General features: G+C 40.7%; 1 protein-coding gene across 2 annotated transcripts in view; it reads left to right on the forward strand.

Annotated features, from left to right (window-relative positions):
* JAZF1 (JAZF zinc finger 1) overlaps nucleotides 1–27800 on the forward strand; it is a 342544-nt gene that overhangs the window by 176284 nt on the left and 138460 nt on the right. The window contains exons 1-2 of one of the 2 annotated variants that reach the window (XM_032286682.1): nucleotides 11742–11832; nucleotides 12015–12087. In XM_032286682.1, the coding sequence (XP_032142573.1) occupies nucleotides 11790–11832; nucleotides 12015–12087 (116 nt within the window). In that variant the 5' untranslated portion in view covers nucleotides 11742–11789. Of the gene's footprint in view, nucleotides 1–11741; nucleotides 11833–12014; nucleotides 12088–27800 lie in introns of those variants that run through there. The other variant, XM_032286681.1, reaches the window with a different exon arrangement.

Genomic DNA, 27800 nt, shown 5'->3' on the forward strand with positions numbered 1-27800 from the left:
TCTTTCAATGCAGATAGGAGAGATGTCACAGTACCTGCAGGTTTCAGGTAAATGTGATGCATGATGTCAGAGCTGCCCTTTAAAGAAAAACAAAAATTGGCTGGTGGGGTGGAATGGGTTATAGGAAAAGGAGAGGAACAAATGGGAACAGATCTGCATTAATAAATATTCAGACTGAGCCCCACTCCTATGTCAGTGTTTGTAGGTGGTGGTATTACATGTAGTACTGGGTGATGGAAGTTGTGCACAGTCTCATTTTTCACTTTAATTGCCTGCCTGAAAAGATCCTGACAGTTTCAAAGGTTACTGCTGGTTGTATTGTTCATAACTCAGAAGTAATATGCATGTGCAATTTGCTTCATTATTGTCCACTAATAATTAATTCTGGAAAAAGTCTTAAGACGACCAAAAGAGCCATAATTTGACATGATTATTTTCTCCTCCTCTTTCTCCTATTCTTTAACCATCCCCATTTAGAGTTAGCCCCAGAGGCTGTGATGATTTGGTTGTGATTTTACTCTGAGTTTCTTTTCATGCACTTAGTATGATACATTTTTAAAGAGGTTTTTCTTTTTTTTAATCTAAGAAAATAAACAAAACATGAAATATTTCATGTTTCAGATTAGAGTATTGGGTCCAACAAAATAAACCAGAATTCTGGTTGTTTATGTTTCAGTCCAGATTTGGTTTGGCTTCATGTAATTGAAAAACTTTCAAATAATGGCTTAAGTGGAAGAGAAGTTTATTTGTCTCACGTTAAAGAAGACTGGAGGTGCTCAGTTCAAGAGTAGTGTGGAGCTTCACCCAGTCAGGGATCCAGACTCCTATTGTATTGCTTCACCATGTATGACTTCCTTTGACAAAATGTCTCATACTCAGAATAGATGAAGGAATTCCAGTCTTTCTTTCAGGCAGCCTGAAAGAAATCTGAACTATTGAGGAGGCTTCCTGACAACTTGTACTCTTGGCCTTATCCTATTGGCCAAGACTTAGTCACATGGATGCACCTGACTCAAAGAATGCTGGAAAATGTGGTTTTTATATGAGGCAGCCATGTTTCTAAGTATTATGGAGGGAAAGGGGGAAAACAGCTCTTGGGCAGCAGCCAGCTGTCCCTGCCACACTTACGTGAGTGATGAATTCTTAGATTTTCTATGTATCATTATGCCACATAAAATGGAAATAATCCAGAACAGTGCAAATTTTAATTTCAAAACACCTTATGGACTAAAGTACTGAGCAGTAGTTACACTTAACATGTTTACTAATTTAATCCACATTTCAACCCTAGGGTGGAAAAGACTATTCTTATTAAGTTTTTGTGGTTGAAAAAATACTTGAGGCTTAAAGAAGTTACACAGCTAGGATTAAACTAGGCAGTTTGACTTGTATGCAACACCATATGTGCCAGTGAGAGGGCGATTATCATAGAGAGCCTTTGAGACTTGGAGACCAGATCAACTAAAACACTGAACTCAGGACCAATTTTTATTCTATTCTTTCTATCCCCCAGTCTTTCATATTCACTCTCTTGTGAAATTTACCATTCACTTGGTTTCAAATGCAGCACAACCTCTGACTTTTAAAAAGTCCCTGCTGGAATTCTACTGGGCCTAGTAGGTTCTCAGCCAATATTTGGCCGAGCTATACGATAACCAAGTTTTTAATCAGGGCAGTTGGCATCTCACGGAATATCACTGTTTTGTTTTGAGAGACATGTTTTTGTTCAGTCGGCTGTTGGAATGTGTGGTGTTATGATGGGATTCTTCAGCACTTCACTTCCTACCTATACCATGAGTCTTTTATCTCCCCTTTCTTTGAGGTCCAGACTTCTTGGTTCTGCAGAATATCTTAACACACGTCAGAAACAGACTTCATATTCTTGACTATCAAATTCCTTTTCACCTTCTAGTTACTTCTTTGTTTTTGTAATGAAATACTCAGATCTATAACATAAAAATCTTCTATTTCCATTTCTTTTTCACCAAATCTTACATTTCTGTATCCCAGTTTCCTTTCAGTCCTCCCTGCCACCACCAATTATTTTTCGAAAACATGGGCCTTATCAGTTTATACCGTCAGTGCTCTGCATTGTCTGCAGAATTAAGTTTGGACCCTTGGAGAGCATTGCAAGCCTTTTGTGATGTGACCCAATCTACATTTCAGGTCTCTTGCAGAGTTCCAGCCCCACTGACTTCCTGCCACTCCCTGCTCCTTTCTATTAAATATTTCTGCTTTATCTGGTCAAACTGTCTTCTATTTAAACTCATCATTTTCTCATCTTTCTTGAATGTACATTTAGTTCAAGACTCATGTAAATTTTTCTTTCAAGAAGTTCCCCTGAGTTGCACGGAGAATCATGTTTTGTTTCTAGAGTAGTTATTAGATTTCTCTATATTGACAAACATTGTAGTCTATCTTAGATGATTGGGTTTTTGTTTTGTTTTTGTTTCTGTTTTGAGACAGTCTCAATCCGTCGCCCAGGCTGGAGTGCAGTGGCGCGTTCTCAGCTCACTGCAACCTCTGTCGGGTTCAAGCAATTCTCATGTGTCAGCCTCCTGAGTAGTTGGGATTTCAGGCACACCACCATGCCTGGTTAATTTTTGTATTTTTAGTAGAGACAGGGTATTGCCAGGTTGCCCAGGCTGGTCTCGAACTCCTGATCTCAAGTGATTCACCTACCTCAGCCTCCCAAAGTACTGGGATTACACATTGCACCTGGCCGGATTATTGTTAACTGTGAATGTTTATCTTTTTTGCTCGGTTGTGAACCTACTGACTTAAAATTTCCCCTAAGCAACTAAACATGGCAAGAATTCAATGTCTTTTTTAAAATGAATTCACTTTGTCTTCATTAAGAAAATGAGAACACTGGCTGGACACAGCGGCTCACGCCTGTAATCCCAGCACTTTGGGAGGCCAAGGCGGATAGATTACTTGAGCCCAGGAGTTCGAGACCAGCCTGGCCAACATGGCAAAACCCCATCTCTACTAAAAATAAAAAAAATTACTCGGGTGTGGTGGTGGGTGCCTGTAATCCCAGCTTCTCAGGAGGTTAAGGCACGAGAATCGCTTGAACCCAGGAGACAGGGGTTGGCAGTGAGCTGAGATCCTGCCACTGCACTGAATCCTGGGTAACAGAGCGAGACTCTATCCCAAAAGAAGAAAGAAAAAAAAAAAAGAAAATAGAAGCACTTATCTAGGTCCAAACAGCCCCTTTGTTATTCTTGTCTTGTTGCCTCCTCACCAGCCTTCTGGCCTCTAGATTTAGCCTGCAGAAAGTGACAGACATTGTCACCTAGAAGCAATCTAGGAGCAATAGCTCTGTTTCTCATAATAATCATGTAGCTTTAAAGCAGGGTTTCTCAACCTTGGCAGTATCGACATTTTCGACCAGATAATTCTTTGTTGTGGGCGCTACTCTGTGTGCATATGTAGGGTGTTCAGCAGCATCCCTGACCTCCACCTGCTAGATACTACACATGTACCCTCTCTCCAATTGCTGGTGGACTTTGCCAAATGTCCCAGGGCAGGGGTGGGGGCGGGGGCGGGGGGCGGCTGCAAAATTGTCTGCAGTTCAGAACCACTCTTCTGAATTATCTCTGTAAATATTCTGCCACTAATGGGTATTGCATCTTCAACTACACCGCTTTTCCACAGTATCCACAGACTTCTCCCATGTGCTTTCTGCCTCAATCATAGTGCCATTCTAGGTTTCTTGCCCTTACCCATGAATGACTCTCTATGCTCATTCCCTTCAAAACCTGGCTCAGTTCCCATTCATCAGTAAAGCCTTCCCAGATTAGCCTTATCTGCCCTCTGTCCCTTATTATTGTGAATTGTACATCATTTTGTAGCCCGCTGAACATCTGTGCTTGGTGGGATGTATTTTGGTGGAAGTATATATCCTGGTAAAGTCATTTACCATAGGTCTGTTTTCCCCTCCTGTCTGCCTCACACTCTTAGGCAGAGCTGTCTGAGCCAAATTCTTTTGTGTCCTTTGTGGTCCTGCATGTCAAGGGCATTCATTCATGCATTCATCATACATAATCACACTGATTATTTACAGAGCACTGTGCTTAGGATTTGTGGCCTCTAAGATCTGGGTCCTTAAGGAGCTTCCATTTTAGTTGGGTGATAGGACATATTTGCAAATATGTATGGTACAATGCATGTTGAAAGAACTCTACGGGCCAAAGCTTTGGAAGGTGGGTAGGATTTCCTTGAGCAAACAATGTTAGGCAGAAAGAGGGGTATATTTCCTGTCCATAAACAGGTATTTGCCTTCCAGCCTTCAGAGACAATTCAAGAGCCTCATGCTCCTGCCTTTTCTTTTGTTATTAAGCCTCACTCACAAGCGGCTGTCTTCTCTTCCACATGCCTTCTCATAGGCTCTTTTCATGGGCAGGGTCCCCATAGCAGCTCCTTTATGATCTTTTGCATTGCATGCTGCTTGGATCCGTCATCAGGCTCATTTCTGGAGAAAGCAGGCATGTATGTTTGTGTGTGCACACAAATTAAATTAACTTGGTCCCAGGGTTAAATGGGACCACCTTTTGGCCCTACTCCAGTTGGAAAGAATTTTGTCGTTGTTTAGTCTCAGCACCCCATCCCCAGGGCTGCTGTATATAGATGTGCAGGTTGTATACTTAGCAAGCATACCTGGCAGCCATTATGGTTTCTGGCAGGCTCTCTTCTCAAAAGTACCAAAGCAAGAGCTTGGGTGGATAAAGCACACCCCATCAACCACTGGAGAGTGTGAACTGATAGTGTCATTTTCATAGATAGAAGGGCTACACATCTTACACGTAGGGTAAAATTCAAGCCATCATTGATGATGCTAGGAGTTTGATAGATTGGTACAGTTGGGAAGTATCCTAGTCAGAATCATTTTTTATCATTTTAACCCTCTGGTCCGCCAGAAATAGGGAAGGTTGCAGCAGGCAGCTGATTTCACCTCATGGAGCATTGTCCAAACAGTTCTTGGTTGAATAATGTTTATTCATTCACTTATGGCAGGAAAACTCAGGCTACAAATGTGAACATGAATGCTTGTTTTAATAGATGGTGTTATTGTGCTGCACAGTGTCCCTGACTTTCAGATATTTGACTCATAAAGTTTACAGCAACACTTAACTGCATCTGGATTTCACATTGAATTTGGAAAAGCAAGAATCTCCCTGAAATTTGCACTGACTTCCCTGTAATGGAAATTATGGCTTGGGAAAAGTTTCAAATGACGTGTCTATTATAAACTAAGGAAAAGTTGATCCATCCAAAGGCTGATTATGTGCAATTGTGGAATTTTTTTTTTAAGGGCCATTGCCAACAAGAATTATTTGTTTCAGCAGCCGAAGTAAATTAGCCATGAATTAAAAGTTGGTCTTTGTAAATTGTTGGTGCCACAAATTCAGTCTTCAAAGTGGGGTGAAAGTTGCAGCCAAAAAAACTATGCTGGGCTTTTAAGAAAGTATAAAAAAGATGATCTATATGGAGTCCAGTGAGGATGAGCATGTAAATTTTTGTTGCCATATTTTTTTTAGATGGAGTTTTGCTCTTGTTGCCCAGGCCGGAGTACAGTGGTACAGTCTCAGCTCACTTACAGCCTCCACCTCCCGGGTTCAAGTGATTCTCCTGCCTCAGCCTCCCAAGTAGCTGGGATCACAGGCATGTGCCACCATGCCTAGCTAATGTTATATTTTTAGTAGAGATGGGGTTTCTTCATGTTGGTCAGGCTGGTCTTGAACTCCTGACCTCAGGTGATCCACCTGCCTCGGCCTCCCAAAGTGCCGAGTTTCCAGGTGTGAACCACTACGCCCAGCCGAGCAGCATTTTTGGTAGTCCAAATGCTGGCCCAGTGAGAGGACACAGGGCTCCTGGTTCTAGCCCTGCCAATACCGGGTTTGTGTAAGTAGTTGTGTCACTTAATGTCCCAGGCCTTGATGTGTTTGTTCCTTTGCTCGTGTCTTCCTCCCTTCCTTCTTCCCCTGATTCCTCTCTTCCTTTTTTCTGTCCTAGTCTCCCCACTGGTTTGTTTTGGTTTCTGTCATTCATGTTTAACACTTTTCCTCCAATGTCTAGAAACAATTTCTTGACTGTTCTTGGCTCATACTTAAAACCAAGTCAGGCTGAGCTCAGTGGCTCACAACCATAATTCCAGCACTTTGGGAGGCCGAGGCAAGAAGATTGCTTGAGGCCAGGAGTTCAAGACAAGCCTGGGCAATATAGCAAGACCCCCATCTCTAAAAAGGAAGGAAGGAAGGAGAGAAAGTAGGCAGGCAGGCAGGCAGCCTGGCTCACCTATGGTGATACACACCTGCAGTCTTATTTGCTGAGGAGAATGAGGTAAAAGGATGTTTTGAGCCCAGAAGTTTGAGGCTACGGTAAGCTATGGTCTGATTCCACCACTGTACTCTAGCCTGGGCAATAGGGCAAGACCGTGACTCTTAAAAAAAAAAATAGCACAGCAATAAAAAGCTGCTGGAAGGCTCTGGATGGAAGCATGGATGGAGCTTGTTGACCATGCACTTAACTGTAGGGAGATCGTTTAATTAGGGAATCATCAGATGTCGGGACCGGCAGTCTCGTCTCCATGCTCACTTAACTCAATCAGAGAAGAATCTTCCTGACTGGTTACCATTGTTATTGGGAGCTGTGGAGTTGGCATATTTCCATTTTAATTCTCTGTTTTCAGCCCTGCACTCTCCCTTCTCTCTCAACTGCGGTTGTTGTCCTGCTTTAGTGTCCCTAAGATAATCAACCTTTTAAACAACCCCCCTCTTGTCAGCCCTTAACCTTCGCCCACTTGCCTTTTGTCATATCTGACACCTCTAAGTCCAGGGCCTCTCAGGGTTTCTGCAGGGGCTTCAGATCTTGGCTCTGGTCTCGCCCACTGCAGGTGCTTGAGGCTGTATCTTCATCTACTCTAGGTCTTTTTCTACTCCTGTATGGGTTTTCCATCTTCCAAAACACTGATTCAAATAACTTATTTCTGGATGCCTCTGGGCCATTCTTCTATCCTTGAAGAGTTTTTTATTCGTTTCTAGTTTAGTGGGGCTTTGGATGGTGAAGGAAACAAATGCTCTTGATGAAGCTGCTACCTGTAAGCAAAAGTCTTCAGTTTTATCATTATGAAAATAGTCAATCAGTGTATTCATTCAGCAGTTACTTTGCATCTCCTACATGCAGGGCACTGAGCTGAGTGCTAGAGAAACGAAAGAAGTTGAGACAAGTTCTTCACCTCTTAATAGTGTGGAAGGAGAGGATATGCCTAGATAACCTCCCATCAGGGGCTAGCACTAGGAACACAGTGGTGCAGAATGAGGAGGAGGATGCAGCAAACTCCACACAGAATGTTGTGGAAGGCTGTGCTGAATAAAGTCTACAACTCTGTGGCTTCACAAGTTCAATAGCTGGGGGAAGGCCATGAACAGACAGCACCCATTAGTTACTGCTGATTCCCAAGAAAAGTAGTATATCCAGCCCAGATCTTCCACATCACTCATCTGGCTGGGTGGGCCGTTGCCTCTCTGGGGTCTTCCAGCACTGCAAATCCCCCCACTGCCTTCCCACCCACATCTTCTCAGGCCGCCCACTGTTGCCGTACACAGTTTAAAAAGATCCTGGTGTTTGGAGGATATCGAGTTTGAACGAGTTCTCAAGCGGCATGATATCATGTCTTTCCCCCAACTGCTACCTCCCAGCGTGTGAATAGCACGTTGCCCATAGAGGCCTCCTTAGTTTTGTTGAGAGGTTGTATGGCTGGTTCCTGACTTTCTTAAATTATAAATATTCCAGGTTATAAAGTGTATACTAGCTAGAGCATAGCTAAAGCCCAAGAGCTCATTAATTAGCCTCGCTTGACCAGGCAAATAGTTTTCATTTAGTCTTGACAATAGCACAGCAAAAGGCGATTCTTTGGAACCGTGGCAGTCCTGATGCTTGATTGCCATTGGTTCCAGTACTGGAGATAACAAAGCTGATCAATATGGACTTCACGGAGACAACAAGGTGGTCCGTGGTGCTCGCCTTTCCTTGCTTACGTTGCAGTTCCAGTTCCTACTGAGAAGGACCTGAATGCTGTCCTTTCCTTTTTACTGCTACCTGCCTTGCTGTTTCTTTGCCACTTGCGAAGCTATGGCAGCTAGTGCTGTGACCTCCAGCCTTTCAAAATGTAATTGAATCTATAAAATCATGAGTCACTAGGACCACGTGAGCTACAGAAAGCTTTGTTTGTACCTGTGTCTAGCATTGCATAGCCAAGTCCTTATTACAGAGCTGTGCATTCAGAATTTCATTCCCTAAGATAAAGATAGACATTTTGCCATCTACTTTCAAGAATGCTATGTTTTAGAAATTTTGAAGTAAGCTAGTGTAGGTGTTTATCACTTGGGTATTTTAAAGTATATTTTAATATGTGAATTACTTTACCCTTCAGTCAACCTGAAATCTGTGAGTATGCAAGGGACCGTGCATGGAGTAGTATAGGGCAGAAAACAGTGTCATCATCTCTGTTGGTGTTGTGCTTGGCTCTACCCTGCCCTGCTAACAAAGTTGAAGTTTGAGTTTATCTTCTTGTCATTTCTTAGTGATATGAAAGTGGTTAGGTGTTGTTATGTGGCTGTTGACAGCCATGTTATAGAAATGCTTACTCTCCCGCCAAATTGCAAGCTTAAGGAACCTCATGTGGTTACGAAACATTCAAGTGTTTTTATTCCACAGACCATTTGCCAAGGTGGGTTATATCTCCGGGCAATTATAGCCAATGTTCTAGTTCCACATTTTTATTGGCACCATAAATGTGTGCAGTGACCATCTCATTTCATATTGTAACCCTTAGTGTAGCAGTTCATGATGTGCAAAAAATGTGGGAACGATGCAGCATGGTAGAAGGAAGTTCTTTCTGTTGGATTTAGTAATGTCTAATGAATAGTGTTACCCTTTCCAGTTTATTCTGATTGTGTCCCTTCTGCCCTCATATAATCCTCATGAGGAGTAGGTGATTGTGCAGGACCTGGGATCTGTCCTGCTCTGAAAATCCTGCTCTCTTGTCTCTCTCCTCCTTTCCTGTAGAGGGTTTTTAGTGTCAGACAGTTACATTTCTGTCAGGGAGGAAGAAATCGTGAAGGCAGATATTATACTTTTACTGAATGTGAAGTGCTCAACAGCATAATTAAATCCATAAAATGGTGAGTCATAATCCCCACACACCAGCCAGCCAGGAAGCAAGTGACGGAACCGACATTTATTTGTGACCAGCAGCTGATGTTACTTCTCCAGTAGCACTTGTACAGTCCTCTCCTGATTTGTGGGCACCAAATGCCTAATTTCATTTTAAGATTTCAAAGCTTTAATGGATATTCTAAAGGCTGCCCAAGGAAACACTTAGTTCGAAAAGGAGATTTGGGGACCTGGTGGATGTCTGTCTGGAAGTTCTGCTGTCTTGTTGGTTACCAGAGTGCATTCTAAAAAAAGTAGAATCCTACCTGAGGTGCTTCCGAATGTTTTTTTTTTGTGATGGAGAGGGTGGTGTTTAGAAGCTTACAGAAGTCTCTTTCCCACTTAGAATTTGAGGATATGTGAGCCTAAGTCTAGAATAGATTATGGAAGATGATGAAGCAAATTAAGAAAACAAAACTTCAAAGCCTCGCTTTGTAAGTAAAGTGCTAAACATTATTGATTTTCTGTGAATCGAGATTACAAGATGTGGTTTGTGTGATCAACAGGAGCCAATACCATTTATTTGAGCATCAAACTGTAGACTTTTATATAAGATACTTCCTTCTCATTTCCTGAAGAGATTCTAGAGCTTGAAGAAGGAAAGGATAATATAAATGTATGTGTGTACATACACACATGGGAAAAAATTAAAAGCAAGTTAGTTAAGAGAGGTAATATTTGGAACATTTTAGAATTATACAATCTGGGAACAAAGGAAAGCTTTAGAAGATGGTTTGTGTGAATATTGTTAGGTTGGGGAATGTCAGTTACAGGAATTAAGACAAGCAAAAGATTATAAAAATGTATATGGGCCTCTTCTCTCCTTTATACACAAATTTTACACTCAGAACAGTGTTCTTTTCTTTCAAAATAATATGCCTTATGAAATCATGTACCGGGTATCTCTTGGAAGGATGGTTTTTAGTGATTGAAGTTAAGGCCCCTGTCTCAATAGCAAAGCCCTTTGATCATCAGCACCTAAACTTGAGATTAAACCATTTTGTGAGTACTTTATGAGAAGTTTTCTACATTGCCTTGTTCTTTCTTATCTTCTTCCTTTCTTTACATTTTCATGGTTTTTATCTCTAATTTCTTGTTTTTTTACCTTGTTAAGCACCTAGAAAGACTTTGTAGGACTGGCATGTCAGTCACCATTTGCACACGTGGCCCACCCAGCATACCAAGGCGCCATTTCTTTGGACAAAACACCTTTCCCTGTTGAACATTGTTCTACTGACTCCTCCAGCAAGTACCGTATCTTCCTTTCTGAAGCGTGGATATATATTGGGATTACAGCAAATGTAAATGAGTGTGAGAGCTGTGTCTGAAAACTGTGTTAACCCCTTGAAGAGTGGTTTTCTTGTATTTAGTGAACCACTGCTTTTATCATTAGCCCAGAGATCGAGGTATAGCCTCAGTTGCATGTGTTGTAATCATTGTAGAAAGAAGGAAACGCAGAGCTACTGATCTATGCTCGTTTGCACTGCCAAAACCTTCAGACCCGACTCGATGGAGCCATTCAGAGAATCTTTGTCTCTTGTTTCAGAATTTGGCTTTCAAGGACCTGCAATGGCAAAGACCCAGGAAGCAGGATTTTTGAATAGCGTCCCTGAAATTCTTGGCATAGAAAAAACAATAAAATGAACATGAGATTCTTAATTTTAACACCAAGAATAAAACTGGCACTACTGTCCAGTTGTAGTCTGGGAGTTAAAAGCATTGTAAATAGATTTTTATGCTGTCATTGTTGCCACCCATGTTCTCTGCCACTGTATCTGCTTCCCTCCCCCCATCACCTGTTAATGCACTTTGGAGTTAGTGGGCATAGCTTACATCTACCATGTGCAGTAAACACTTCCTGTGCAAAGGTGCTGGAAACAGCATCTGTCATTACATCAAAGAAGGGGTTACTGCCAAGTGCAGCTGGAAGGTTTCTAATAATGAGATAGTTTTAAGTGAGGCTGTAATGAACAGAAATCTGTGGGAAGTCTCTGAAACCTTTTTCTAAGAAAACGAAATTGGGTGCTCATTTTCCTCCCTGTATGTCCTCATTACATAAACATTGTTTTCGCATATATTTATACAGCCACTTTTCTGTGTGAGAAGTTTGAGAATACGTTTCTGGTTGTGAAAAGTACCTTTTTGGTGCCGTACTGGAGAAGCACCATTATGGAGTGTTGCTATGGTGTTGAATTCTGTCTCTTTGAGGAGAAAGCTCCTCTGGTGAATGTAGTGTTTGTTGACTGTGAACCAGCATGAGAATTTCTGATTGAGAGTCTAGAAAAGTTATAGTAAACTCATTATACATTTTTAAAAAGAGAAGAACTGCCCTCCAGAATACGAATCCAAATGCAGAAACGTGTTTCGTGAACAAGAACAATACTCAGTAGATTTTCAAATTGATGGAGCTTTCCAATGGAAACTAATTTGTTCCAGCATTGAAGTGAGCATAATTAACAGAGACTTTCTTTCTTAGGCCGATTAACCACCGAAAACCATGCCAACATTGTAACTGTAAGCAGTGAAAACCAATATTTATGAGGGGGATTGTGCAAGAGTTTGTGTGACAGATGGACATTTTATCACTGTTAATGTTTGGAATTCCCTTGAAAAGTAATGCAATATCTTGTTATTTATGAATGAATGAACAAATGATTGTGTTTTGCTGACTGAGTTTTCTTTAAAAAGAGGTGTACTAAATTAATCTTTTTCTCTGCTTAGCCTCTGTTGTGTTAGGCAGCCTCATATATTCTGATGCAAAATCTAAAAAAATCATAATTGTGTTTTTATTACAGATACGGATCCGCGGGTTTTAGAAAAACAAGAGTTACAGCAGCCAACCTATGTTGCCCTGAGTTACATTAATAGGTAAGCCACTTTCAGCATTTATAACAACCTCATATCTGCCGCTTATTTACTTTTTAAACACGTCTTTTTAACAGAATAGAAGAATAATGTTTCAGTCTTAAAATATTTGCATGAGACTATTTAAAAGCAACCTCTATATGGAATGCTCTTGTTTCTCTGTTGGGGAGAAGTTGAATTGCAATGCTCTGTGCATATGCTGCAAACATGACTGATTTATAAGCTCATTTCGGAAGTATTTTGTATGCAGAGTTGGAATTATGCTCTTTGGACTTCATAGAGCAGTTTGGGAGATTAATGGATTTATGTTTGAGTCAACCTTTTAAATCCTGAGGTGAAGAAGTACTTTATGAATTCAAAACATTGTTGGACTATCAGAATATATCAGAATATAATAAATTGAAATAATTTAATTTCAGAAAGTTATTTAGTAGCAGCTCATCTTTTAGTAAAAACATGCTCAACAACTGACCCCATCTGTAGAGTAACATGAGTTTTTACTTAAACTGAACATGTGAACCCAACTTTAGAGGACCATTTCAAACTTGATATATCGGGTCTAAAAGAGGGCTTAGTGTTTCAGCCAACTCAAATAATTAAGGAGACAGTAATATTTGGAAAGAACCTGAAATCAACTTAGGTTAAGAAAACACACAGTCCCAAAGCAAAAAAAGACAAAGTAAAAGCAAAACTCATTTTTAATGAGAATGAGAAACTCTCTGCTCATAATTCAGGGAATGAATTTCTATTGATGAGTCTTTTCATAGAAGGTGAGGAGTGTTTTTAGTCTCTTGGTACGGGAACGGAGGTTGGGGTCTGAAGTGGAAAGCTGGGAATGAATTATCTGTACTGTTTCATTTGAGGGCCTTTTTTGAAAACTTACTCGATTCTTGCCCAGATAGTGCTGTGAATTAGAGACACCTCTTGTTCAGTTTCAGGTTCTTCTGTGAAGCTTGTTTTTAAAAGGATTCATTGACATAAACATCTATTTGCATAGCTCCCTTAGATTTCAATAGCTGCAGTTTTTCGTTACCCATAATTTTTGACATGTGTTAAGTAGAATGCCTTCAAAATTACATAAAATGAAAATAAAGACATATATACTTTTCTGGGTTTCTTACAGAGCCAGTATTGTTTTCCATAATCAGCAAGGGTTTTAAATTTTTTAAATTATATATTGAAGTTATATGAATTAATATAACTAATAATATTAGCCTAGTAATATTAGAGAATAGGATGAACAGGTATATAAATTGTGATTTTGAATAGGACTTTTAATAGTGTGGCTCTTGCTTTGGGTAAAATATGTCACCTATGTGTATACAAATTTGTGTAATACTAAGTCATATTCTAATAAGAATCTGAAATTTTCACCCTCTTCTTTGTATTTATATTGTCAGTAATGCTGGACAGCAGGTAGCTACCAATTATATAGGATTTACAGTCACTAAAGTAAAAAATATTCTGCCAAGCATGATTTGGGACTGCAAAATAAGTCAAAGAATAGGGATAGGGCCCCATACAAGAACCATCAGAGAACTTGAATCGAGTGCAGTCGTTTGGCGTAAACTGTCAGTAGGATGTGCTGGAATTCTAGAATCAGGGCATGATCAGTGGGTGTGAAATTTCTTGGATAGGCCGGGCGCAGTGGCTCAAGCCTGTAATCCCAGCACTTTGGGAGGCCGAGGTGGGTGGATCGCGAGGTCAAGAGATCGAGACCACCCTGGTCAACATGGTGAAACCCCGTCTCTACTAAAAATACAAAAAATTAGCTGGGCATGGTGGCGCGTGCCTGTAATCCCAGCTACTCAGGAGGCTGAGGCAGGAGAATTGCCTGAACCCGGGAGGCGGAGGTTGCGGTGAGCCGAGATCGCGCCATTGCACTCCAGCCTGGGTAGCAAGAGCGAAACTCCGTCTCAAAAAAAAAAAAAAGAAATTTCTTGGATAAGTCATCTTGGAGAAAGTGAGTCATTTTTAAAATAACATTTTATTATTACAGCCGTATACAGGCATTATAGAAAATATAGTCAGACAAAAATGCAAAATTAAAACATCACATTCCCACCAGCCAGGTATCACTGCTGCTAACACCTTAACTCATATTTTTTCAGATCATTTTCTAAAAATACATAAATATATAATTTTTAATCAAGAGCTCTACATACTACTTTATAATCTGTTCTTTTTAGTCATCCATCTGTACTTTTCCATTTTAAATTTAAGTCTTGTCTAATACCCAGATTTCTAATCTAATATTCAGATTTCTTGAGGTGGTCTAAACATGTTCTTGTAGCTGGCCTGTCTAGTCTAGCAGCCCAGTTCAGAGAATCACATCGCATCTGGATATTTTCTCCCTCAAGTTTCTTTTAATCTGGCATAATCGTTTTATTGGCAATGACTTATTGAAGAGATAGGCTAGTTGTTCCACAGAATGTTTCTACCTTCTGGATTTTCTCTTGGCTCTTTCCTCTAGATGTCATGTGATGAGTTCCTCTGTCTTCTGTATTTACTATAGATTAGAAGTTAGATCTGAAGAAGATGGGTCTTGAACTGGATACCTCATTAAATTTACAAACCTGAGAAAGTAGGAAATTTGACAGATCAAATCCCAGCTGGGAGAGAAGTAGACATATGTAGTGGATCAGTAAGTTTACCAATGATTTTTAAGTGAAGAGAAAGATTGGGTGGAAGGTTGCCCAAGTTACTGCCACTTCCGCTCATACAGGATCCCTAGTGCCACATTCAGAGCATAAACTTAACACACTGCAGGCACTTTCAATGTATTTGCAGGAACATGATAGACGAAAGAGAGGGCCAAGCAATGGACAACTACTAGCCTGGCCATGATGGAAAGATGGCTAAAAGGAGTCTTGGGGACCTCGAGTAAGAGAAAGGAAACATGCAGTATCAAAATTCAGATGAGCCAGTATGCATTCAAGATGATAGTAATAAGGGTTAAGTCATGTGAAAGAAAATCAGCTTGACAGCAATAGGCTAAATACAGCTGAAGATGGTGCCTTTTTGTTTTTTTTTTTTTTTTAAATACAGTTTATACGAATAAGAGATTTTTATTTCACCTGAGGGGAAATAAATCCTAATTTTTCTGAGCAGTGAAGACAAGAAAAGAATGATGATTTTTCTGCCCAAATATCTGTTTAAAACAACGTTGATGGACATTTGGGCATCTCAAAATTGAGATGAAACTTTCTTTGGCAATAACATTGACTAATCAATCAACAGAGTGTTAGGTTCCTTAAAATGGAGCTAGCTTTTTGGATTAAAAAAAAAGAACAGTTAAATAAAAATTGTTGCCTTTATATACCTCTTTAAAATTACACTCGAGCATAATATGTTGAACATAATAGATATTTATGGATAGAAAGGAAAATATCTTTGGTTTCCTTAAAAGTGAGGTTGGTTTGTTTTTTTTAATGGAGTCTCACTCTGTTGCCAGACTGGAGATTGGTGGCATGATCTCAGCACACTGCAACCTCCACCTCCTGGGTTTAAGCAGTTCTTCTGCCTCAGCCTCCCCAGTAGCTGGGATTACAGACACATGCCACCAGGCCCAGCTAATTTTGTATTTTTAGTAGAGACAGAATTTTACTATGTTGGCCAGGGTGGTCTCAAACTCCTGACCTTGTGGTGCACCCATCTTGGCCTCCCAGAGTGCTGGGATTACAGGCTTGAGCCACCGCGCCCTGCCAAAAGTCGGTGTTTGTTTGTTTGAGACGGAGTCTCACTCTGTCACCAGGCTGGAGTACAGTGGTACCATCACAGCTCACTGCAATCTCTACCTCCCGGTTCAAGCGATTTCTTTGCCTCAGCCTCCCAAGTAGCTAGAATCAGGCACACACCACCATGCCCGAATAATTTTTTGTATGTTAGTAGAATCGGGGTTTCACCATGTTGGCCAGGATGGTCTCAATCTCCTGACCTCATGAGCCACCCGCAATGGCCTCCCAAAGTGCTGGAATTGCAGGTGTGAGCCACTGCACCCAGCCCAAAAGTGAGTTTTTTTAATGACCTAATGGACATCAGCTGGATTTTGGATTTCGTATCTAATCTGCTGCAATGCTATGTGTCATACAGCCTCTGAAAAACCCCGCTGTACACCTGTGAAAAAATGAGAATGAAAAAGGCAAATGATAGTACACGGTGGGGCATTGGGTTCAAACCTCCACAGTTAGGCTCCAGACTCTAACCATTGTGTAGCTTGACCTGCTGGGATATCAGAGACTTAAAAGTTAAGTATCAGAGGATAGAAAAGTAAGAGGAGAATTTGAAAGAGTATCTAATATTGGAAAAATGGAGTAGGAGACCTGGGCAGAAGGAACATAGACATAAAAATAATAGCAGAATAATTGCCATGTCCTAGATAATTAAAGGTTAGCAACCTGATAAGATGAAACATAGGAGACTGAAGAAGCTGAAAACACTATGAGAGAGGTAACCAGTAATTCCTGTATGATAGATCGCTACCACTGAATTAGGTTGACCGTGCAAGGCAAATCCCTAGCATTACAGTAGTAAATAAGGACACCTTAGCATCCCCAATCAATAGGAAAGAAAGGGCATAGCACCCTGGAAATTATCCTCCATCATGACTCAACAATGAGGCAGGGAATAGGTGAGCTTCGGGGCAAAGGCAGGTGAGTCTCTATGAAAAGGTTACTGAGAAGCATAGGGCTGTCCCTGGGTGTTTCCTTCAGATGATTGTCTAAGTAGTTCAGGTAGCTTAGTAATAACTTGTGGCTCCCAAGAAATGGATAACTGACATAACTTAAAGACATGATCCTGGGCACAGTGGCTCACACCTGTAATCTCAACTATTTGGGAGCCTGAGGTGAGATGATTGCTTAAACCCAGGATTTCAAGGCTGCAGTGAGCTATGATGGTGCCATTGCACTGTAGCCTGGGTGATAGAACAAGACTCTGTTTCGGGGGTGGGGGGGGGGGAGGAGAATAAGACATGATAATGTATATGGCCACAGCTGTTAATTATACTGTATTTTCTGCTTTTATTAAAATAATATAAATTGGAGTTTCCAAATTAACTTTAATATACACACACACACACACAGACACACACACACATATATGGCATTTGGTGTAAGATGTAAAGAATTATCATCCCTAGGCACAAATTGGCATCTTTATACTTGATTCTTTTACTACTTAATAAAAATGTACTGTGTTCTTACAACTAAGTTAAGGGTCTACTCTGATTCTCTTTGTAGGTCTCCCTGCGCTACATGGTGCGGTAGTGGTAGGCTTGACCTCTAAAAATGGTTTTTATTTAGCCTAGTATTTGCCGTTGACGTTAAGTAGCAAATTCCAAAATTTGTTTCATAGAACAGTAATTCCAAGGGGTATTCACTACTTTCATATGTGTTTACTCTCACACTGTCTCTCTCTCACCTCCCCTCTTTCTCCCCCAGATACACACACACACACACACACACACACACACACACACACACACACACACACCCTACCTCACTGACTCACAGTAGGGTACTATGGTCTTTATATTTGGAACATCTTGAGTTAAATAAAATGGTTTTCTTTACCATAGGATTTATTTACCTCTGCTATGCTGATATGCATTTTAAGACTCCAAGAGGAATAATATAATTCTTACATGTACCTGATTCCAGAGGACTTTTCTTGAAGCATCTGATGGGAGTAGTGTTCTGCATATAGTTTGGGGTAATGGTAATATCCCCAGAGTAATATCACTTCCACCTACTTCCTCAACTTCCCCAGGGAACCCTGAAGCCTTTTATTTAGAATGGCTTTTTATTCTTTTTCTGATTCAAAATGCAAAATACTCCTTTCGCTCATCATTATCTGGGAAAAACAAGGACAAAATTTTGCCCTAATGGTCTAATTCAATCAACGTCTCCTCTTGTGCCTCTTTTAGTGGTGTTCCAACTACTTCTCATAACCTGCTCAGACACCAAGCTGGCTTCTATTAAAAATATAGCTTCTGGTTTTTTTGCTCAGAAACTATCACTGTTTTTCCCACATTTCCAATGTATTTGTCCTCTCTTTGAAAAGTAGAACAGTGCAGGGGTTAAGATTATAGGAGCAGGAGTCAGATTGTTCAGGTTCGAATCCTGTCTCTACCCCCAGAACAGTATCTGACATATACAAGACTCTCTCTAAGTATTTATTGAATGAATAAATGGATTTGTTTATGAAAGAATAACAATGAATGATTCTAAGAACTCTAGGGACACTTTTATGTGAAAACAGGAGCCACTACTATCCACTTGCATTGAGAGAGCTTCATGGAATATTATGCAACTTTTATTCAACATTCATAGGGCATGCAGCATAAAAATATGTTAAGTTGCCATCATGATTTCTCTCACCATAAACAGCTGGACAAAGGTGCAACATAATGGTTTTCAGGCTCTAGACAAAAAGCAGTGCAAGACTGTGATCCCTGAGAGAAAGGAAGCTTAGGAGGCGAGCTCCATGAGCCCCAGGCCCTCACTGTGAGGACGGTGTCCTTACTGCAGTGGCATAAGCCAGAGTCCAGGCAGAGCACAGCAGTTTGACTGAAGTGAGGAGGCAGAGGTCAGAGTTGGCACAACTAAAGCTGCTGAAATCTGCCTGTATGTGTGTGTGGAGGGAAGGCAGGTACAAGTGAAGATGAGGAAGCTGTGAAGACTCTCCAAAAATCTATGTGAGGATCATCCATGAGTCCATGGCTGAGGGTGGGTTGTTCATGTTCAGGGTAAGACTGTAAATCAAAGAGTGGCTGCCACAAGAGTGAGACTAGAACAGAGAAACCATGTTGCCCTCCAGCCAAGCCAGTATAGAAACAATTTATGGACACCTAGTCATTCAACGGAGATACCAGAAAGACTTCAAATTATAAATAAGGACTTTGCTCTAGGGTATGATTTGCTCTAAAACCATCCCAACAGTCCCTAAAACCAAACTCACATAGGGTTGTCAGAGTAGACTGAATTTGTAGTCCTGACAAGTTAAATGGTCTTGGGAAACATTCTGGGCTTTTATTTTTTTAAGACGAAGTCTTGCACTGTCACCCAGGCTGGAGTGCAGTGGCGTGATCTCAGCTTACTGCAGCCTCCACCTCCTGGGTTCAAGTGATTCTCCTGCCTCAGCCTCCCAAGTCGCTGAGATTACAGGCACCCACCACCACTCCCGGCTAATTTTTTGTATTTTTAGTAGAGATGAGGTTTCACCATGATTGTCAGGCTGGTCTCAAACTCCTGACCTCGTGATCTGCCTGCCTTGACTTCCCAAAGTGCTGGGATTATAGGTGTGATATTTTTGGGCTTTTAAGAGTTGTATTCTAATAAAGCATAAATCTAAACTTATACAAGTTCAACGTGATCAGCGTTAAATTGAACTGCCTGCTAGAGCAAAACTCAGCATCTTCATGGGAATGGATCAGATATCACAATGTCCAATATATAATTAAAAATCACTAGACATGAAAAAAGTAGGAACATCTTCTCTTAGACAAAACAAAGCAGTCAATAGAAACCTTCCCTGAGATAGCCCAGATGCTGGATGTAGGAGACAATGACTTCAGAGTGGCCATTATAAACATGTTCAGGGATTTAAAGTAAAAATGTATGGAATAAGATGTTGTTTTGAATGAAAATAAAATCAGTCTGGATGCTTTTTTTTCCTCCTTCTACCAGAATGTGAACTGCTTAATGAAAGCTTTCTTCCTCTTTCCCACATTTCTTCCCACTCCAAAACCTCACCTAATCCTCCCAAACTCTCACTCTTGCTGTTTCAGTTGGACTCATTTTTGCCAGATTTTAGTCAGTCCTGGCCTCATAAAAAATGCTATAATTAGCTGAGTGTGTACTGGCCTTCTATTTTTTTTAATACAAACAAGCCTGCAGCATTTGATGTTCTTTAAATCTAAAAGCAGTGACTTTTTTCTTTTGAAACCACCTGTTTATGGTCTTCTGAGAGCAGTCATTTATTACAGTACAAGGCATGCCTTCCTATTTTCCTTTTTTGTCTACCAGAACTAAGGTTCTGCTGTGTCCCCGAGCCCCAGACTGAAGTTTGTGGCCTAATGCATGCCATAATAAACATGTTGCATGCCGCTAGGTCTCAAACACCAGGCATCGTGCTACCATTTTCTTAGCCTGTATTTTTATGGACATCATTTGAAACAAAGCTGAGATGGCTGCCTGCCAGATTTTCCTTGTAATATCTCTTAACTTGATTTGGGGTGTTCATTGTGTTCCACAAAGACCATATATTCTTGAGAGACATTGGGAAGCTGGAAAGACAACCCTTATATGACATTTTGGCTCGCTCCAACAGAATTAGTTTGCATTGCTCGCACAAAACACTTGGTAGGAGAGGTGTCCTGGCACAGTTGGGTGATGTGATTCATTTGTTAGGAACTGTGCCTCCAGTAATCTACAGTTCATTCTTAGGACACTCTGTGTTTTAAATAGCTCCTTATACAATTGAAATCACATCAGACCATTTTTTAAAATCTTTATGTCCACTCATCAGTATTTATGACTGATTTTCTTTTTGTGCATCCTTGAGCCCAATTCAAAGCTGCTTTATAATTTTTCAAGGGTTTTAAACTTATTACAGGTCAGTAGAAATTCAGTGATATAGAAACTCTCTAGAAATAGACTTGGATTTCCTACTTCTTTTTTATATAGGAAGTCATTTCCTGGACTTTGTCATAAGCAAGAGCTGCTGTACTTTTATTATTTCAAACTGTGAAGTTGACCTACCCCTGCTGTGTCCTCTCCTGGGTGCCACACTTGCCTTGAGACCTCTATAGAGTCTCAGCCCATCCTGTTTTCACATGTGTTATAGCTCAGACGTCTACTCCAAATCTCATGTTGAGATGTCATCCCCAGTGTTAGAGGTGGGGCCTGGTGGCAAGTGATTGGATCATGGGGTTGGATTTCTCATGAATGGTTTAGCAGCATACGTTTGGTGCTGTCGTTGAGATCATGGCCTGTAACATTCTCAGGTCAAACCCTTCCTAAACTTACTGCAGTTCAGTTGGAAGTATTTTACGCTGTATTAAAGTTCCTTAAGGAAGTTCCCATCCCCTCATCAGCAGATGCTCTAAGTTCTGAAATCCTTTCTTCATTTGTGCCCATTAGTTTGTTCTGTCCTGGTTCTTCTCCTACTTCTTTGCCATAAAAGCAGTGGCTTCTCCCTAAGTTTTGTCCCTACCATTTTGCTTTTCTGTCTGTATTTGTTCCATGCCTTGACCTTGGCTGTTACCTATGTGGAGAGGACCCAAGTCCCGTGCTTCCTCCAGCCCCCATTTCTAACCACCCTACTACCTGTGGGCATGGGAATGTTCAGTACAGGCTTAACTCATCTAGTGCCAGGCCCATTATTTCACATCCTTCTCCAGAATGGCTCCTTTTTTTTTTTTTGATTGATAATATGTTTAATGGCACCCACCCATTCACTAGTCCAGGAAGCTTGGAATTAATTATATTCCAGCCATCTCATTTCCTCACCCCCATTTCCAAATGATCAGTCACCAAATGTGTAACGTTTGCATCCTCATCACCTCTTGAATACTTCCTCTGCTCCTGTCCTTACTTGAGGCTCTGACTTCCTGTTTGGGATTGTCCAAGGAGTTCAGCGGTTTCCCTGTCTGCCTCTATTCTCTCCACTGAAACCCTGCCCAGCAGCTGCCATCACAAGATCTGTGGAAGCATTAGTCTGGTCTATCAATGCCATGAATGAAAACCTTCCATGTATTGCCCTCGGCTTGCAGCATCCTCCTTCTTGTCTCTACTTCTTTCTGGCTGTAATAATCCTGTTCTTCAAGATGGACATTTAACACTACCTATTTTACGAATATTCCCTAATTGCTGAGAATGAATTGTTTAAATCTTTAAGTTCCTTTTTCAAAATCATGTACCCCTACTGGGCATGGTGGCTCACACCTGTAATCCCAGCTCTTAGGGAAGCCAAGACAGGAGGATCACTTGAGCACCTAGGAGTTGGCTGGTTGTTGGCAAGCCTTGGCAATAAAGCAAGACCCCATCTCTACAAAAACTTTTTAAAATCAGCTGGGCATAGTGGCATGTGCCTGTAGTCCCAGCTGCTCAAGGGCTGAGGCAGGAGGATCAACTGAGCACAGAAGGTCAAGATTGCAATGAGCTATAATTGTACTCTATCCTGGGTAATAGAGGGAGACTCCCATCTCTAAAAAGTTAAAATTTAAAAAATCATAACATTTGCAGTGAGCCAAGATCACGCCGCTGCACTCCAGCCTGGTGACAGAGTGAGATTCCATCTCAAAAAAAAAAAAAAAAAAAAAAAAAATTAGCCAGCCATGGTTGCGCACAACTATAATCCTAGCTATGCAGAAGCTGAGACAGGAGAATTGCTTGAACCCGGGTGGCAGAAGTTGCAGTGAGCTGAGATCGGGCCTCTGCATCCAGCCTGGGTGACAAAGCGAGACTTTGTCTTAATTAAAAAAATAAAAAACCTTAACACATTTTGCTATGACTATTGAATATTGACTAATATAAATTTTAAAATTGTGTGCAAATACATTTAAGATTAAAGCTTCTGTCCTCTCTCCCTAACACCCCACCCTGCCCCACCCCAAGTTAACAAATGTCAACATCATGGCAGGTATTCCCCATGTGTGGAGATATATATATATATATATATATACACACACACACATATATATATGGCTTTGATTGGTTGTAACATTTTTTAAATAAAATAGCCTAAAATAAACATCATATATGTGTATATGTGTGTGCATATACACACATATACATTATATGCTTATATGTGCATAAAATGTATATGTATATATTTCGAATATATACAGATAGACATATATGTACATCTATGTGTGTGTGTGTGTGTGTGTAATCCCCCCATACACTTATCTTTTGTTTTTTTATGTAACATCCTTCCAGGTCAATAGAAATAGATCTAAGTTATTCTTTTTAACAGCAACACAAAATACTATGATACAGCTATATAATGATTTATTTCACTATTAAGTGGTGGATATCCCAGTTGTTTCCAGACTTGCTTGCATGTGTTTGTGTTTATCACCTATAACAATAATCCTGCAATGTGGATTAATCCTTATTTATTCTACAGACCTATATTTCTTTGTGTGTGTTTTTATCTTAGCAGGAAGTTCTACTACCTCCTTCACCGGCCAAAGCCTTCCTGTCACACTTGGAATAAAAGTGAAATAAAAGTGAATAAAAGTGGCCAACATGGCTCCCTTGAGCAGGCATCCCCTCACTCCTCCAGCCTCGCCTCTTAGCACCATCCTCCTTCCCCAAAAAGAGCTGCAGTTCCTGCCCCTTGAGCACGAACTCAGCTTAGGCCTGCTCCAAGGCACTTGTCCTCATTGGCCCCTCTGCTGGGATGCTCTCCCTCTAATCTGAGCTTCACACAATTCATGTCCTCCCCTTCTCTTAGTCTCTGGTCAGATGTCACCTACACAGCAGGGCTTCCCTGCTTTAAACAGTATCCTGTTCATCCCTCTCTGTGCCCTTACTCTTCTGTTCTTCCTAGTGCTTATCACTGCTTGAGTCACACTGTTGATGTAATTGTCTTGTTGAGTACCTCTCTTCCCCTAAGGAATGTGGGCTCCATGGGGGCAGAGACTTTGTCCATCTTGGTCATTACTACATCCTCAGCTCCTAGAACAATGTTACACAGTAGGTGCTCAATAAATACATTTTGGATAAATGCGTGAGTAACAAGCACAGCTTTACATGTGTGTATACTGTGTTGTCCTCCCATTATGTCTTACTAATCTTTCTGTTTCCTGTCTTTTCACACCTGACTATATACCAAGTACTTTGCACATGGCATGAAATTAAATCATAAAGTGGCAAATTAAACACAAGAGATGACCTTGGAGATTTCCCTTCCACCCCCACCATACACATTTACAAAATGACTCAAGGCACTACACCTCTCTTATTTCATTTGGAAATTCAGATTGCTGGCAGTAATCTACCTGATTTATCGTTTTCCCCTTATGTGCGGCACCTCGGAGTTAATTAAGAAGACCATGAATCTTCCCTCTGTAGCTCTAGTGCATTCCCATTAGTAGAATACTCTCATATTGCTGAGACTGTTGATTTGGGACTCAAGTTGAAACATTACTTAATTTTCTCACATTGAGGTTCATTATGCTGAGCCTAAAGACTAGACCTGTCTTTGAAGGCTCTCTCACTGGCAAGCTTTAAAATAGCTCTGTGTTCCCAGTTTCTAAATAACTTGTTCTCATTTCCTTCACTGTGGCCAAGGCCCTGCCCATTGGCTCAATGCAGTGCAGCTAAGTCAGCTGTATATCCGCTGTAAGGCCTCCCATCCTCAGCCAGCATGGACTCTTCCCCAGGGCTCTCCCCTCTGACCTGTGCATAGATTGTCTCCAGTGATAGCACTTTGAACGTAGAAGGAAAGAACATCCACATACCATATCGTCACAAACAGCACCCAATGCCAATGAAGACAGTCAAGTCGTAAGAAAGCATTAACCTTAAATCCTTGAAATACTGAAAATAAACCATATTGAAATTAGGAAGAATGAAAGGCATAAGGTAGAAATTAATTCCCTTGTCTCACTGTTTTCAACACATACTGGCTTCTGTTGAATGCCTACTATGTGTGGGGCACTAGGCGGTGTACTTCTCTGTGTCGTCTGGAATCTTCATGGCGACCCTGCATCATGGCTCTTAGCTCCTAAAGAAATAGATTCCCAGGGAGGTTGTGGGAGCCCTTTGGCAAACTCGTGAAGCCTGTGGACTATTTCCCAAAATAGTGTTTTGGAATTAACTAAAACTAGTTAAACTAAGATTGATAAACTAAAATACATAAGATTCCAAAGAAAACCAGTTACATTAAAATACTATTGTCAAAATAGTAAATTACAAATGTGTGATACCATAATGTGTGCTTTTTTATTAAGGCCTTAAATAAGGAAGCTTAGGCACTGGGTTAGTAGGTTCCATAATTTCAGTTAGTAATGAGCATAAAATTTTGAGATATCTGCCATAATCGTATTGTGATATCAAAATATCTGACTTCTATGGGTGCAAAGTCATGCATAGATACTGTGGAAATACTGCGACTCATTGCATATACTGATAACGGAAAGAGATGCTACATTTCAGTTACAGGCTAGTGAAAGTAATGATGTAAGTTTTGTTGTTGTTATTTTGTCCAGGTTCACGTCCTCTCTCCCTTTTGGGTCCTCAGATTAAGAATAGCTGAGTAAGGTGTCATCACAGTTCTAAGTAGTCAAGCTGATTCTAAAGTTTTTGTTTTTTCATTTTTGTTTTGTTTTGTTTGATGTCATAGAGCCTGTCCATAATAAAATCTTGCTTTCTGTATTATCTTTTGTATATTTTATGCATCATCACACTACTTTGTATAGTAAGTCGTGGCAGAGGCCATAATGAAAACCAAAATGTATATAGCCCTTTCTATTTTACAAAGAGCTCGCACAGATACTTCCAGGTATGTGGTTTGTTAGAAAGTCATTTGCTCAAGTGAGCCATGATTCTACTTTAAAAGACTGCTCTTAACACTATTTTTTACAAGGATCAGAGAAATTGAGTGACTTCCCCAAGTTTACACAGCTGGTAAATGGCAGGTGAGGTTTGAACTCTGAGATCTTCCTATTGTACATCCCTGTTTTTATCATTATTCTGGATTGCTCAGATACTAAGATAAAAAGATGCCAGATGATTTCTCTCCATGCTGCACAGAATGGAAGCATGGCCAAGGCAAGGCCTGTGTCTCCTAATCTCCAACTCCATTGTCTTGCCTGTTAAACATTGCCTCTACAAACCTGCAGCTTAGAATTTACAGAGTTATTTAACCAGACATGCAGACCATGTGAAATTACGAGACTTGAATAATTGAAGTGCTAGCTTGTATTTTATGTCATTGTCTCCAGTTGCAGATAAATTCCCCTTGCTTGTTTTTTGGTTTTTTCATTCCACCCCAAGCAGGTGGTAATTTAGTCTCTGGTCATTGCACTTGTGTCAGCCTTGTCCCAGGAGCTTTTTTCCCTGGCTTGATATGAGTTAGTGCATTTTCCTTGACAATCAGTTCACTCTGCACTGTTGCTAAGGCCATAAACGTGATATTCAACAAGCACAAGGATTCACAGAGAAGCCCTCCCAGCAGCTTCCACCTTCTGTGATTACCGAAAATTTCCCCGCAGATTTAGGTGACAACATGGGCCCTGTGTAGTTTACAGACGGTAGGGCCGGCATACAGTCAGTCCTTGCCAATGTCCTCTCCCCACTAATGAGATACCATTCAGCATGCCAAGATCAGCAATGGGATCTGGATTTTGGAGTTGTCCCTGCCTTCTTGGTGATGTCTGTATGCATCTCTTCTTGGTGATGCCAGACGTGGCTGACTCACTCTTTCATTTCAAATTGAGAGAGCTTAGCAATAGTCAATAGTTGTGTCTCTCAGAAATCACAGCATCACCTTGGCAAACTGTGAGTTGCCCAAGTTTGCCTTTTGACCAGACTAAGGTTAGCAGAAAAGGATAAATGATGTCACATCCTGTCACCCAGAGAAAGAGTACTTTGTTTCTCTTAGGAGTAGGGGCCATGTCAGTACTGTAGACTACCAGGAAAAATACTATCTATCTATTATTGGTACAAACTTGATGTTTTTTTCATTTTCATTATAGGGATGAATTCGTTTGGAGCAAATTAGCTGGGAAGTTGCTTAGACTTGTCTTCCTTCTGCCCATCCAAACATCCCTACTTTGTTTTATTGCCCATTTTATCATTGTGTTCAGCACCAACCAGATTCAGTGATGTACAATTCTCCTGGGCCGAATAAGTGTGATGAAAAGCTGGTTTATGTATTGCATTCATCTTTGCTAGACAGCAGGCATATTTTTGAAAACTCAAAGCCAGTATCCTTTTAATAATAAAGGCGCCGGGCGCAGTGGCTCAAGCCTGTAATCCCAGCACTTTGGGAGGCCGAGGCGGGTGGATCACGAGGTCAAGAGATCGAGACCATCCTGGTCAACATGGTGAAACTCCGTCTCTACTAAAACTACAAAAAATTAGCTGGGCATGGTGACGCGTGCCTGTAATCCCAGCTACTCAGGAGGCTGAGGCAGGAGAATTGCCTGAACCCAGGAGGCGGAGGTTGCGGTGAGCCGAGATCGTGCCATTGCACTCCAGCCTGGGTAACATGAGTGAAACTCCGTCTCAAAAAAAAAAAAAAATAATAATAATAATAATAATAATAATAAAGGCACATTATGCTCTTAACTCATTTATTGTTTTTGAAAATAGCACTTTCTGGTCTTTGGCATACATTTATCTCAAGGGCTAAGCCATCAGGGTCTTATTTTCTAAAGTTTTAAAGAGGCATACATATTTGTATGTAACAGCAAAGTCAAAGAACTCTTAATTTAAATTGGAAAACTATTGTAAGCCCTGCAATTTCTGATTTCCTAGGCACAAGCACCCTTGTAGCCACTGAAAGATGCTGAATACAAAAAGACCAGACTCAGGCTCTGGAATTCTACCTTATACACGCATTTTTTTTCCATATTCCAAACAAGTGCTTCACCAGTTGCTATCACCTCTCCCATCATAAGTTTATTATGTGACTATGAGTTATGGGACTAATTATATTATATATAATATAATACCTGCTATGGCAAAGCAAATTAATCT

This window comes from Sapajus apella, unplaced genomic scaffold, assembly GCF_009761245.1.
Source record: "Sapajus apella isolate SASKATOON/1434 unplaced genomic scaffold, GSC_monkey_1.0 scaffold19, whole genome shotgun sequence".
Taxonomy (NCBI): Eukaryota; Metazoa; Chordata; class Mammalia; order Primates; family Cebidae; genus Sapajus; species Sapajus apella.